The 14,605-nt window shown below is 26.4% G+C and overlaps 3 protein-coding genes across 7 annotated transcripts; 2 read left to right on the top strand and 1 right to left on the bottom strand.

The window, feature by feature from the left end:
* The first annotated feature begins 132 nt into the window (after nucleotides 1–132).
* On the top strand, nucleotides 133–4,028 carry LOC143152004 (cysteine-rich hydrophobic domain-containing protein 2). Of its 2 annotated transcripts, XM_076321622.1 has the most exons (5): nucleotides 133–269; nucleotides 348–491; nucleotides 857–1,067; nucleotides 1,279–1,395; nucleotides 2,060–4,028. In XM_076321622.1, the coding sequence occupies exons 2-5, from the start codon at nucleotides 373–375 to the stop codon at nucleotides 2,108–2,110; spliced, it is 498 nt and encodes a 165-aa protein (XP_076177737.1). In that variant the 5' UTR covers nucleotides 133–269; nucleotides 348–372; the 3' UTR covers nucleotides 2,111–4,028. The 2 variants fall into 2 exon arrangements, with proteins under 2 accessions (XP_076177737.1, XP_076177736.1); XM_076321621.1 differs by having other exon boundaries at nucleotides 135–491.
* Nucleotides 4,029–5,415: 1,387 nt separating this feature from the next.
* On the top strand, nucleotides 5,416–8,021 carry LOC143152193 (uncharacterized). Its single transcript, XM_076322034.1, has 7 exons — nucleotides 5,416–5,898; nucleotides 6,058–6,236; nucleotides 6,338–6,510; nucleotides 6,577–6,793; nucleotides 6,911–7,093; nucleotides 7,165–7,345; nucleotides 7,441–8,021. Exons 1-7 carry the CDS (start codon nucleotides 5,795–5,797, stop codon nucleotides 7,769–7,771), a joined length of 1,368 nt encoding a protein of 455 aa, XP_076178149.1. The 5' UTR covers nucleotides 5,416–5,794; the 3' UTR covers nucleotides 7,772–8,021.
* A 2,044-nt stretch (nucleotides 8,022–10,065) lies between these two features.
* L(3)05822 (SH3 domain-containing lethal (3) 05822) lies at nucleotides 10,066–13,386 on the bottom strand. 4 transcript variants are annotated; one of them, XM_076322031.1, is made up of 6 exons: nucleotides 13,330–13,386; nucleotides 12,784–12,862; nucleotides 11,549–11,675; nucleotides 10,665–11,441; nucleotides 10,327–10,590; nucleotides 10,066–10,254 (listed from the first exon to the last, which is right to left on the bottom strand). In XM_076322031.1, the coding sequence occupies exons 1-6, from the start codon at nucleotides 13,349–13,351 to the stop codon at nucleotides 10,126–10,128; spliced, it is 1,398 nt and encodes a 465-aa protein (XP_076178146.1). In that variant the 5' UTR covers nucleotides 13,352–13,386; the 3' UTR covers nucleotides 10,066–10,125. The 4 variants fall into 4 exon arrangements, with proteins under 4 accessions (XP_076178146.1, XP_076178147.1, XP_076178145.1 ...); XM_076322032.1 differs by having other exon boundaries at nucleotides 13,323–13,379; XM_076322030.1 differs by lacking the exon at nucleotides 13,330–13,386 and adding an exon at nucleotides 13,179–13,242.
* Nucleotides 13,387–14,605: the final 1,219 nt, after the last annotated feature.

The following is a 14,605-nucleotide window of genomic DNA, read 5'->3' as shown; positions in this document are numbered from 1 at the left end:
CCCAACATAGTGCTAGACAGTGTTGCCTATATTCAATCACGACGTGAACACATTTATTAGCTTATTGTTGGCGAACCTGAAATCGCATTGAATGAAAAATTGATGAGCTGTGACCATCTGCAGTGCGCGTCGTGTGTTGTGTTGTGACTGGTGTTGTTACGAACGATTTTCAACTAAAAATTTGATACTTGGTCTATGATTTATAACCGGTGAAATGTTTACGCGTAACACATAAAAGTCAACGCACACGCGTTGCATTTTCGTGTCAAGTATAAATGAAAAAAGCATCTGCGTTTTTACAAGAAAAACATCGTTTCTTTGCAATAATATAATTGTGTTGCTCATAGAGCGGGAACCGTCGAATATCGTACAATGGCAGATTTCGACGCGATTTACGAGGAAGAGGAAGAAAATGAACAAAATTTGGAGCAACAGTATGTGACGATGGTGCCAGATCCTATAGTTATTCGTGGAGCTGGTAACATGACTGTGTGAGTAAAATGATATTGTCCTTCAAATTTTTTGTGTATGTTAATTTAGAATCTTGTTCCAAGAACAAAGAAATAAAACTTATAAACTAAAAATTGTTCGTGTAAAAATACATTAGATGCGAGTTTCTTTTTTTCTTAATGCTTTGTCCTTTGAACTAAAAATACATATTTTGAAATATGACAAATTATATAAATGAGGTTGATATTTGTGACATAATTTTTTACAATTTTTTGCGTCTTTAAAATAGAATAATATTATGCAAATATATAAATTATATATACTTTATGATGTATTTGCATATCTTTATTTATGCACAAGAAAGATTTTTATTAACTATAATATATCATAAGTATAATTGTTTTAGATTTGGGCTTAGCAATCGTTTTGAATCAGAATTTCCAAATGGCCTGGTGTCACGTGTTGCTCCAGAAGAATTTAAAGCAACTGTTTTGAGAATGAACAGTGTACTCAAAAAAACTTTGCCAGTTAATGTTAAATGGTTATTCTGTGGTTGCGTTTGCTGTTGTTGTACATTAGGTTGTTCTCTTTGGCCTGTCATTTGTTTGAGTAAAAGGGTAAGTACTTGTTTACATAAAAATATGAATTTGATTGCTTTAATTCACACATAACATATATAATATATCTGTTTCTTAATTTATTACGGAAAAAATTTATTTAATATTTTTTTACTTATATAGTGTTATCTCTTACAGACATTTGTTAGCTTACAAATAAGAAATATAATGATATAAATAATTTGTATCTTCTTTTTATATTTTTATATAGACACAGCACTCATTAAACAAATTATTAGAATGGGAAAACAGTAGGCTTTATCATAAATTGGGATTACATTGGAAACTGGCGAAACAAAGATGTGATACCTCATCTATGATGGAATATGTAAGTGAATATAAACATAACAAATTTCTTATCCATTCTTGCGTGTGCTACATATACGTGCGTGCGCATATACATACAGTCAATCACAAAAGTTCATATGCATCCCATAAATTGCAATATTATAAACAATATGAGAATATCAATAATCCTCTAGATATTGGATTATTTACCAGTTAAATAAATATTTTGAATGAAGAATATGCATAACACAATATTATAGAAATGTATATAAAGTATAACAGATATGTTAAAATGTACAGATATTCTTCCTATGATTATATATAGAAATATTTGGTTAGTCCTTATTGTAAATACAAATAGTTCTATGTCTTATATTAAATGCGTATATGTAGATTCCTGTGATTGATTGTATATGTGTAAATAAAATGATTTCCTATATATTGTTTTACAATATTTGAATTTTGAATATCATATATTTTTTACAATTAGTTTACTTATATAAATTTTGTAAGATCACAATGTTTTTGATCATATTTCATTATTCTTGTAGGAAGTTCAACTTCCATCTTATGTAAATAGTTGAAACCATATTAGAATGAACAAGCTAATACTACTGTTACATCATTGTCCGAGCTGTTCATATGTATTGATCTTTATTTACATATAAGCACACATATATTTGATTTTACCTTTCATATTACAGGTTCTTTTAATTGAATTTATTCCAAAAATACCCATTTACAAACCTGACTAAAGTCAAGATCTGGATTCGTATATAACTTATGCACATTACAAATCAGTGAAAATCTGAGACATGCAAAAAGCCAAGTACCTCTGGTTAAATTTGCAATGAAAGAATGTAAAGTACTACTATAGATGGCGTTTGCAGGATGCATATTTTTGTAAATATTATATGTAGGATTGCACAGTACAATAATGAGATATGAGTGTGAAATACTATCACATATTAGTTTTATTCCTTAAAATCTATTTGATCAAGTCTACAAACATGGACAATTTATCTATTTGTTTTCTGTTAAGAAAAATGTATTTCTTTTATCTAATATTATCCCCTTGAAAAAATATTAGTAGGTATTTACTGTTTCACGCAAAAGAAATTGCAAAATAAAATTATATACACGTTTAAAAGTACTGCTTGATGTCCAGTTTGCTAGTCATTAAAACATAATTATCTTGAACAGTTTTAGTTTTTCCATCAATCATTTTTCAAAATGTACACTTTTCAAGTAGACATTAAGCTTTCAGGTAAGAAATTAATCTGATACAGTACAACGAATGCATTGAAGTATATGTAATGTGAAGGGCAGAAATAATCAATGAGAAATCTTTATATAATTGTAACATGCAAAATGTTCATATACCCATTTGTACATACTTATGTATACAATATAGAAACTTATTTTGTCTATAGGTTGATTTATTACCACGGTGATATTAGAAAGTACGACACACATAGATATGTTTTACTTTCTGACATAAATTTGACATTATAATTTAAGATATTAAACAAAAGCAACATTTAACATATGATATAAAATAAATGTCTTTGCATTTGAGTAAAGAATTAATTTCTCTGTTCTTGATAGTCAGTTTTAGAAAATCAAATTTTTTATCAAATAAAAAGATATGCAATCACTATATGTTGTTTATATATTAACTTAGAGTTTAGACATTCTCCATAATATGCTTGTCATAGTGTTCACTTAAAATTTTAACAAATTTTGTACTGTTTAATATTTTATGTTGAATTATGTGATTCTGCACAGACATTTCTTTAAAAGAAATAAACAAATTTTTTAAAATAAGAATTTTTATTGCTATATAGATATTAAGATCAAACTCACTAAAGTTAGTTATGATAAAAAATTTGTAGAAAAATATGTAAGACACGCGAAAACTTGAAAAGTATTACAGATCTTTACGTTGCTATTCAGTGGCTGTGATTGAGAATATAAGACTAGTTTTCAATTCAAATGTGTATATTATACATCTCTTAAAGATTACATACATCTGAGCTTCTAGTTTTTCTATATAAGCATGGTAACTTTTGATTTCTTTAATGAAAGTACTTAACTTGCAAAATTATTAATTATAATATTAGTTTTTTATTTTAGAAGAATAATTTATTGCATAATACAATTATTCATGCAAATATTCATCTTTTGAAACATAATTTTAGAGAATATTTTGTTATACTTACTAAATAAATATTTTAAAGTAATTACGTTAGAAACTACTGATAATTAAATGTGTTTAATCAGCAATAGAAATTATAAATAATAATATACCATATGCAACGTGAATTTAAAAATTTTTAGGTAAAAACTAATTGAGATAGGAAAATATTTTAAAATGTACTGTGCAATGGAACCATGAATGTAAAAGTTTGATCTTTTGTGTATCTGAAAGTAAAAAAAGTAGAACTGTGCAGAATTGATAAATATAAAAGTCAATGTGCTTCTGTGCTGTGTATTAATAACTTGTACACACGTAATCAGTGTTTATTAATTTTTTTTACAAAAATATATTATTTATCAAATTTATTAATTTGTATAGAGTGGAAGTATTTTCTGACATTCGTAAATGTGTAAATGTAAATATAGTATTGACAAACAAGGGGTAAAAACACAGTTAATTTAAACTTTGTTATTTAAAAGATGTAGATTTGTACTCTAATTGAATATTGTGATTATATTTAGTAAATTGATAGAACTTGAAGATTGTTCATTTTCATTAACTATACAATAATATTATAAATATCTTATTTTTTTTTTCGTGTATGAATTTGAAGTGTATTGCATATTTTTATGAGTGTGACTGTAAATATGTTGAAAAAACTTATATTTACATTTAAATATTAAAACACAACTAGTATGCAAATAAGTAAATAATAAATATAACAAATTTAGGATTCTCTAAATAACTAAATTCACAGAATTGTTTCAAAGAGTACATTGTATCTGACGAATTTACTAATATTTGGACAAATAAACATTGTTATTAAAAAAAATTATTCCTTTAAAAATAGATAGATTTATTTATATATTGGAATTGTGTAGTAAGAGAGGATTGGCTTAAAAAGGGAAGAAATTAAATATTAAGTCGACTTATACATATAATATTCATCACAGATACAAAATTTATGAAACAAGTGGGATATATTTTTGATAGATAGAACAAATAATGGAAAATAATGTCCCTAGAAATGTACTTTTATTATATTTATAATCATATCTTAATTATGTTTCATAAAAGTATAATGAAAAACTTTGTAAGAAGTGCTTAAGAAGATTGAAATCTCATTTAAAAATCATAATAGAAAGAAGAATAAATCAAGTTTAATGTAAAAAAATCTGTTTATTGTTAATACAAAGAAATACAATATTCAATCACTTTGTAAAAATTAAGATTTGGCTATTATGATTTCAATGTGTGCCTTTCACTCGTGAATTTGTGTGAATTGTATATGTACATATTGTATGTTGAAAATATATTGCAAACTATATTTGTATGAAGTGATGATGATTCCTATATAATATGTATAATTAAAGTAAGAATTCTTATAACTACAAACTTGTATAGCATTACATAAATTAAAATTCCATCTCTCCTATATTAATACATAACTATATATTACTAAATTAATCTAAATTAAATTATCTTTTACTAAATTAATTTTATGTTTACATAATAATTGTTTTACATCTTTAGAAAAGCATGTAATTTTTTGTAATTGCAGTAAATACATTTTAATTTGAAACAAGTGGGTAATTAAAATAAATGTGATTGAAAAAAGTTGAAACTTTTTAATTATGTGTCATATATCTGTAAAATGTACAAAAAGATAATTGTTATTGCGAACAAATATTTTTGAAAATTATTGCTTCTTATATTTCTAAAAATTTCATTTCATAGCAGAAACAATAAACTTTTTTGTATGGTAAAAATATGTTTTATATGTTTAATAATATCAATTTTTATAAATTAAGTTACTTATATTTCTTTAATTTTACTATAGAAAACAATCAAGAAAAAAATTTTACTAAAATACGAGTATCCTTTAAGTCAATACAAGTTTAAGAAAAATATATATTATGTGTACTTCAGAAGCTTATAAATGATAAATTAGATGTGCAGATCTGCATTTAAGTGTACGCAGAATGCAGGTCTGCTACTAGTCACATACAAGTCGTGTAAGCTGGCATCTGCATTGAAATGATATTTGCCAAGAATAATTCTGTGTTATGATAATTGAGAACAGGTGCTTTTACAGCTCTTAATTAGAAGTAATACATCATTATTAGTCATGGTAGTGAAAAGGTGCTTGACAGAAGGAGATACATAGAATACAAGAAAAAAATATTTCTTTATAATATATTAAGAATTATTAAAGCAACTAGTGTATATATGTTTACAAATGATTTCGTTAAATAATACAAATGTGCAAGTATTCATGTTGGTATTAAATGTGCTACTTCAGTCCGTAGAATCTACTGAATCTTTAGTACAAAATGATATCAGGTGAGAAGAAACTTCAAACTTATATAATTTTGTCCATAGTAAAATCAACTGTACGAATAAATATTATTAATAAATTATATTTTTTAAATAAGTAAATATACATTCTAAAAAATTGTTCGTGTACTTTTGTTTACATAAATAGTTTTTTTTTTTTATTAGAGAAAATGTGACATGCCCACTACCACTAACAACTTTGGATTTTATTTACAATCTTACACAACCCAATTTAGAAATTATATGGCCCTGTGAAGTACGTTTTTACTGGTTATCATTACAACCATTTGTCAAATTTGTACGTTTTTTGCTTGGCTATATAACACCATTTATAATAATTCTTGGTGAGAAATAAAACTATTTGATGTCCATTACACTATGTTTTATCTAATGTAAAATTGTTGTTATTCATTATGTTACACTAAATTAAAAATCATTTATGCAGGTGTGTTGTTAAATACAGTCTCTTTTGGGATGTTAAGCACACCCATACTTTGTGAATCAAATTTGTCGCTTTATTTAAAATCGCTTGCATTATCTGATAATGGAGCACTAATTTTTAATTATGCTGTGGGTATTGCAAAGTCTCACTTCACATTTGTTAATAATCTTTTTATGGTAAGCAATTAATCATTGCAAGTTTTTCTATGTAAAACATGAAATTTATATTTAATATTTTCTTAGAATAGCAGGTTTTTGTGCAGTTTAAATTCTGTTACTATGGAGTTCTTTCAATTTACATCTACTTGGCTGGTTGTAGCTCTCACATGGACACGGGTCTTTGCTATTATGTTTCCTTTTGGAATACGTGGATATTGTGACAACTGTTCTGAAATAGTAACTCTCACTGCTTTAATATGTACCAGCTTTATAGTATCACTAACGAAATTATATTCAGGAGGTAAATACTTTTACTGCATCTATTAATATTTCTAGTAATTTAAATTATTATTAAAGTGATAAAAACAATTTGAAATAGTTCTTTTTGTATGCTAAAAACAGTCTGATTAAATTTTAGGATACGAAACAGATAGTGTTTTTGAGTTTATTCCATGTCAAAAAAAGATAAAACCATGGGGTAGTGCTATGTATTTTTACATTGCTTTATCAACATGGTTACCTTTGCTCTTTATATTTATTGGAAATATTTTACTTATTTTACATATGAAAAAAACTGAAAAAATTCGTTGTCAATTGACTCGTAAGTGAATTACTTATTTGAAATTTATTGATGTAAGAAATGCAAGTACATTCAATGATATTATTCCTTAGAAAATTTCAGACATAAAGTAAATAGAACACATAGTTCCAGAATATTATTTGTAGTGTCAACTGTTTATTTAGTATTATTATTACCCCTTGGCATAGTTGAAACTTTGGAACTCTATTGGGATGTTATTCTGATCAAATTTCCTGCTACAGAGGTGAAGAAAAGAATTGAATATATACATTGGTATGGATCTGTATTAAAGAAACAAAAGGAAATTATTTCTATTTGAAGCAAAGAGTAATTAATATTTTATATTGAAATTTGTAACTGTTTTTCAGGTTGAAAGAGAAAATGCTATTGAAATGGTGTCGTGGGTTATGCTTCCATGTGTATCATTGGAATTTTGCAATTAATTTTTTCTTATATTACCTCACAGGTGAAAAGTTTAGAAATGTTGTAGTACAAACAATAAGACGTTACAAAAATGTAATATTTTCAATATTTTCCAAACATATTGACAAATGTATATCTTGTTCAAAGTATTCTACACATTTTAAGACTGTACAGTCTTCAAATGTATTGTTGATAAGAGCTATTACGCTTAGTGAACAATCTATTGTTAGTGATGTTTCTGTGCAAACCAATACTAGCATTATTGCAAATAATTAGTAGAAAAGTAATATTGGGAAACTTCTTAAAGACTGTTAGTATTAAACATCACAAATTATATTTTCACGAAGACATCTTTTATTGTGTATATTATTACATACTTCATGGCAAGTTTAGTAATTACTTTAGTTTTTAATAGATGTATTTTTGTCCAATTATTTTTTTCGTTATTATTTATATTCATTTAAAATTATAACAATTGAGATTTCTGTTATATAACATATTGAAAAATTCATTTTGTGTACATGACAAAAATGTTTACTAGAGTAGTCAAATATTACATCACACATCTTCAAATAATATCAAAAGTTACATTTCCTTGCATTATATGCATAGGAACAAAAAATGTAACACATTCAAATTATTATCATATGTCTAATTTTAATTTTCTTCATTAAAATTAATTAATTTTATAAGTTAAATATCTGGTCCCAATACAGATCGTGGAATTAATAGAAATATTGTTTATTAATACTGTAGTTCAAATTCCCTCCGACCTTGTTAATTTCATAATAATTTGGTGCATCATATTACAATTCCAAGTACATATTTATGTACATACATGTTTTTGTATACATATATATTATATATGTATATACCTTCAAAATGGATAATAAGTAATTTTTAAGATACACGCAAATCAACTTTGTAAATATGTTTCACTGTAATAAACACGCAAATAAGTATTTACATTAAAATATATGATTTTTAAATGTAATGAAAACTTCACTTTTACATCCTCAACGCTGCGTATTTATACACTATATATTTAATACAGTATTATTTTCATATTGGTAACTTGTTTAATATGCATTTTATATATTAACCTATTTGCATCCAAAGCGGAATACTCTGCGTGTAATGTCTGGGCCATATCACCGGGCGCGGAATAATCTACAAGCGCTTAAATACTTATATATGGAATAATTGACAAGAGTATAGCGATTTGGAGAAACGAGTATGACATATTGAGTCAACGATACGGACCAATTGTCATCTTAGTGTCAATATCGTAGGAAATTTGAGGCATATCTAGATTACTGATGCAAAAGAATTTTACAAAGGCTTGTAGATTATTTTGCACTTAGTAATATGGATAACTCAATGCATTCTGCTATTTTTTGATACAAATGGGTTAAGAAATATCATTTTTTTTATGATATTTGGAATAAAATGTATATGTACAACTCATTAATGTATCATCAGATTAATCCTATTACATCATGTTTAATTTTGATTTTTAAAAAGTGTAGTATAAGACAAGTTACATAAAACAGTTTTAAAAACTGCTAATATATTTTCATATATTAAAAAAATGTAGTATTAAAATTTATTATATAAACAAAAATGTTATGGGTTTAATAATGATTCTATATTAATCCTAATAAGCCTAAGAAATATTTTATGTTTAAATGGAAAAATACAACTGTTTCATGTTACTTGTGTAGCACATTGTACAGAATAATTTAGATGACCTATGTTAAACATTCTAATTAATTATAGCCATTAATTCATTAAATACAACCAATTGAAGAAATTAAAATATAAAATACTGGTGTTTTAAAATTCAAGAATCATCTATACAGCAACATATTACTTTTTTTGATGCAAGGAATAACTTATTTGATATTTAAATTATAAAGGTAAATATTATCTGTCAGGCACTGACATTTAGATGGGACAATTTCCATTCTGTGCGTAATTATATTGAAACTTATGTTTAAAAGTAATAGATTATAACAAAGTTTTATATATTGATTTTTTGAATATATTTTACAAATATGTGTATTTTATCAAACGAAAAAAAAGAGATATTATGTAGTTGAAAACTACTTTTGACAATTAACTACCTTTATGATAGTAAAAATATTGTTTTACTTAACTTTAAAAATGAATATAAATATTACAATCTCTTGATTTAATAGAATATCATTACAAATATTTACGATGTAAAGATAAGAAAAAATATAGTTCCATTTAAAAATTAAGCGAAACTTTACTATTTTTGTTGCACCCTTTTAATATTACACTTTTAAAACATAAACTTTCAATTTTTTTAAAATTTTATTTCAAAATTGATAAGAACTAATATCGTTTTCTTGAAATTTGTAAGGCAATGCATACTCGCACATAATTCAGTCTTTTTGTGAATATAATTTTAAGAAATGTATCTTTTGCCTTTCAATGTGGCTAAGAAAACATGATTTGAATGCTGATCCTTAAATTTTTAATTTCTTTTTATAATACAATAGCATTGCAAAAATATTTATCAGGTATAAAGTGTAAGACTCATATTTGTAGTAAAGAAAATGTCAAAACATTACAATTTATAGTATAGTACAATGTGTAAATTATTATAATAGAGGAATATTACATGGGACTCTGTTTACATAATTAACTGGAAATTGTCCCTTTCGACCTCCACACTCACCATATAACCAATCTTGTGATATCCTCGATAAAACTGTAATTTTTTCGCTTTCCTGCAATATAAATAAATGGAAATAACTATATAAAAATTTTATAAAAACAACATATATGGTCTAGGAACTTACATTAAATGTTAAATCTTCTGGCGTTTCACCTCTAAAACAGTAAATAGCAGTAACAATATTATCTGGAATACCAGGTAGTGGTATTTTAATATCAATAAAATTAATAGGAAATATTCCTTGTCGATTTCCTATTCTACCCTCCATCCAGTCGTCATTGATCTTTTTTATTAAATATACAATATCACCTTGTTTGAAAGGTAAATCATCTGCATGGGTTACTGGGAAATCATAAAGCGCAATACCATAAGGTTCTTCACTATTGGCCTAGGGGCAGGACATGAGAATATATAAAATATTCTAATATACATATATGTATAGGGTAAAGTATAATTACTTACTGAAAGCTCATCGTTGTTTATTTCTGTTAAATACTCTAGTGGTGGTGCAGGTGGCGGTACTGTGGGCATTGGTGGAGATGGACTATTTTTAGAATCATTTGGCCATGAACGTGTTAAATCTAACGTCACCGGCTTAGTAAAAGGCACTGTTGTTTTACTTAAACAATTTACTTCAGTTTCAGTATGATTCACTTTCTGTTCTATTTTTTTTTGTAGAATTTTTGGTGCTGATGGTTTAGGTGGTTTTGCACGAATAATAGTTGGCATTGATTGAGTGGTTTTTGAACATGTTCGATTGGAAGGCACGTGAATATCAAAATGATTATTTGCATTAAAAGCAAAGAAACTTGAATCTCCTCCATGTTTTGTAGATTGTGATACATTATAATTATTAGTAATTTCTAATGGTCCAAATGGATCTGGTATTGAATTAACTTGCCAAGGATCATTTTGTAGTACTCTTTTAGTAGATATTCCAAAAAAATCAAAATCATCTTCAAAAGCACTCTCAGTTTGAGAAGTATTTCCACTGCTTGTAAATGCAGACGGATTTGAATTACCATCACTGCCAAAACTATCAACACTAACCCCATCACTACTTGATCTGGTTGTAAATGTTGGAGAACCAGGTGGACTAAGATCTATCAAACAAACCGATCCATTTGTATTTTCTGACTGCAGTATTGCATTATGTATTTGACTATTTAATTGTGTTGTACTTGAATGTTCACTTCTTTTTCTTCCAAAAAGATTGGTCAAGAGTTCTGTTGGCCTTGCCTACATAAATGTCAAGTAAATATAGTTACATAACATTTATAAATCAAAGAATTCTGGCTTAAAGATACATAATTTAGTATAAAATAATTAAAATAATTTTTACATACTGGTTTCTTTAATTTCTCTTTCTGAGCCTGTGCATAATTCTGATTAAACTTTGGTGGTGGTGGTCGTGGAGGTGGTTTCTTTTTTTGAACAGGCTGCTGTGTTAATGTAGATCCAAAAACATCATTTCTACAAATATTAAAAGTAATAAAGTGAACATTTAATTAAATCAGATTATTAAATAGAATTGATAGTTGATTGTTAAAATTCAGTCATATCTTACAGCAAAATATATATACTATTCTACATTTTATATTACAGTACAGTTAGCCCGTTTAAATAGAAATACATTGCAACAACTTAAGTTTATCATACAATTATTTATAATATTTTATAACTTTTAAGAAATGAAAAGGTATATTTTCTATATTAATCTAGACTTAGAGTTAACTTATGTACCTTGTAAGTATATCAAAAACCTTGTCTGTTTTCTCAGTCTACTATTGTAATTGACAATTAAAGAAGCATTTAACAAATTCTTGATCAATTGACACTGCTATTGAAAAGTCTATGAACAAACTTTCAGCAGATCAAATATTAAGTATGTTTCAATGTTATCTAATACAATTCTGATATTTTATAAGAAAATATTTATCCACTTATAGCCTAGAAGTATTTTTGAAATTACAAAAAACATTAAAGTAAACATGTCCTTTTTCAAAGTTGTTCTGATATAATTATTGTAAATTTGTTATAATTTTAAAGTTTTTTAATTCTTCAATAGAAATATAATATTTACTGCAAAGATTTACAGTAAATTTCTTGTTATTTATTACCAGATAAATATAGATAACCTCTTTTTAGATATAAGTTTATGATAATTTAGCATTTTTAATAAATCTTTCTATGTATGAGCATGATAAGTGTTACACCACTAGATAAAAGACAAAAAATAAAAATGTCATATTCTGAAGATTCTTATATAACTCATATTATCTATGAGTTTGTCCAATTTCTATGTGAACTTGTAACACAAATTTAACATTACACGCCTGTTTCTTTAATTGAAAACTGGCTTAGAAAAATTGGTCTTTTTGCAAGGTTAATCGAAGATCTTCAATACAGCAGAATGTAAATCAAACATTCACACTGTTTATCAATAAAAACATAAACTTCTTTCAGTGTCAATACATTTTTCAAGGTGAATATATAAGTGAATATATAAAAGAGACATTCACTATATAGATATTAAAATGACGGAAAAAGAAATTGCGTTTATAAAATAGTATAAACTTACGTGCTGCCCCAAAGAGAATTTCTTTGTGTCGTTGAATTGATGGGTGGACGAGGAGCCGAACGTGTAGGAATTCGCATTTCTAAACAAAAATACGAAGCAAAACGTTACTTTAAAAGTGATTTCGATACGCTAACATAACATGCAATGCGCAGCCAGACACTAATCGCACAGATTCTCTCCTATACATTCATGTACGCAGTGCAGATACAGATGCGTAGGAACAGATGCAAAAGAGAATTTGCGAAAACCAATACTTGTATTCTTGACAATCGAGTTCTACGCCACGACTAAACGCCCACATCAAATGTCAGATATCTTTTGACACGATAGGATTCACAAGCGCGGTGATAACGACAGAAATTTAACGAATCGTAATATACTTGATTTTGACGTACGAACCAAAAGTATGACGTAGTAATAAAATTCGATTATAATCTCAAACATACAAATAACAGATTATGACATTTAAATCTATGTTAGACTAAATCGATTAATTTTGCTCGAATGATGGTTATGAATACTGACAGGTTTATACATACCACTCACCTGTTCTCACGTTTGCGGCCATTTTTCATTCGATTCAATGCAAGTGTATCCTATATTACGGCGGGATAGGTTTAAAATAAGTCAATCAAATGGTGATTAATTAGTAGAGTTCAAATAGTGAATAATTTTCACTTTGGCCAAAATTTGTTTTCAATATGGACAATAAATAAGAATATATCAATTGCTCTTTAAAATACTATTTCGATGTTTTCTAAACGATTTCATTTGTTAGGAAAAGGAGTATTTGCATATGCTGTAATATGTAACTTTTATAATTGTAAAAAGTGTGGTGTGCTTAATGTTTCTGTAATTGGCAAATACATAGTTTGTTAGTTGTGTACATACGGGTAGATTAAAAAAATCACACTAATTTCACCGAATTATTCAGTTACAATATACTGATGATTTATTTTTAATTTGCAAAATTAAATGAAATAGTTCATTACTAGTAATTCAAAGTATCTAGGTGTATAAATGTTATCGTAGTGGCTAAACTGCAGGATCTGATCTTTTAACCAGTATCGAGCTACATACTGCTAAATTCTTTTTTATTCTTTCAATTTTTATACTCTATAATGAAATACGTATAGTTTATTTATAAAACTAAGTAAGCTTATGTCTTTATTTTTATATTTGAACAAAATTCTTTATTTTCTTATATGTAACAAGTGCAATTGTATATAATAAGTCATGTATATGAATTTATATACATGCATACACACGCGCGCGCACTACACAAATATGTGTGTTGCGTGTGTGGGTGCGCATGTGGGTTGTTTGTGTATAAATTCATATATATGATTTATTATATGACAATTGCACATGTATATATAAGAAAATAAAGAATTTTGTGTGTGTGTGTGTGTGTGTGTGTACGCGCGCGCGTGCGTGTGTATATAAGTTAAAACTTTTGGTTTAACAACAACATCTAGTCACTATCAATTTGTGGATTATGAATTTTACGATTATCAAATTATATAAAATTGTATCATTATATATTTTTTAAAACTTTTTAAAACAAATTGATTTTCTACATATTTTTAATTTATTTTATTTGATAAATATTTTAAAAACGTAATGGTTTTAGATAATGTGAGTATCAGTTACTAAATATATTGTTCAAATAAATTGCACAACAAAGAATTACTTATTGAAATTACTTAAATAGTTCAGTAAAAGAACAAGTATTTTTACAGTTCCATATGTTATGTACTTAGTAATTCGGTAAAAATATTAATTGTATCAAATATACAGTTTTTATTTTATCTGTAATATT

The sequence above is a fragment of the Ptiloglossa arizonensis genome, chromosome 10, assembly GCF_051014685.1.
Source record: "Ptiloglossa arizonensis isolate GNS036 chromosome 10, iyPtiAriz1_principal, whole genome shotgun sequence".
In the NCBI taxonomy this organism is placed as follows: domain Eukaryota; kingdom Metazoa; phylum Arthropoda; class Insecta; order Hymenoptera; family Colletidae; genus Ptiloglossa; species Ptiloglossa arizonensis.
The sequence above is the reverse complement of the archived record's forward strand: the minus strand, read 5'-3'. Positions and strand labels throughout refer to the sequence as shown.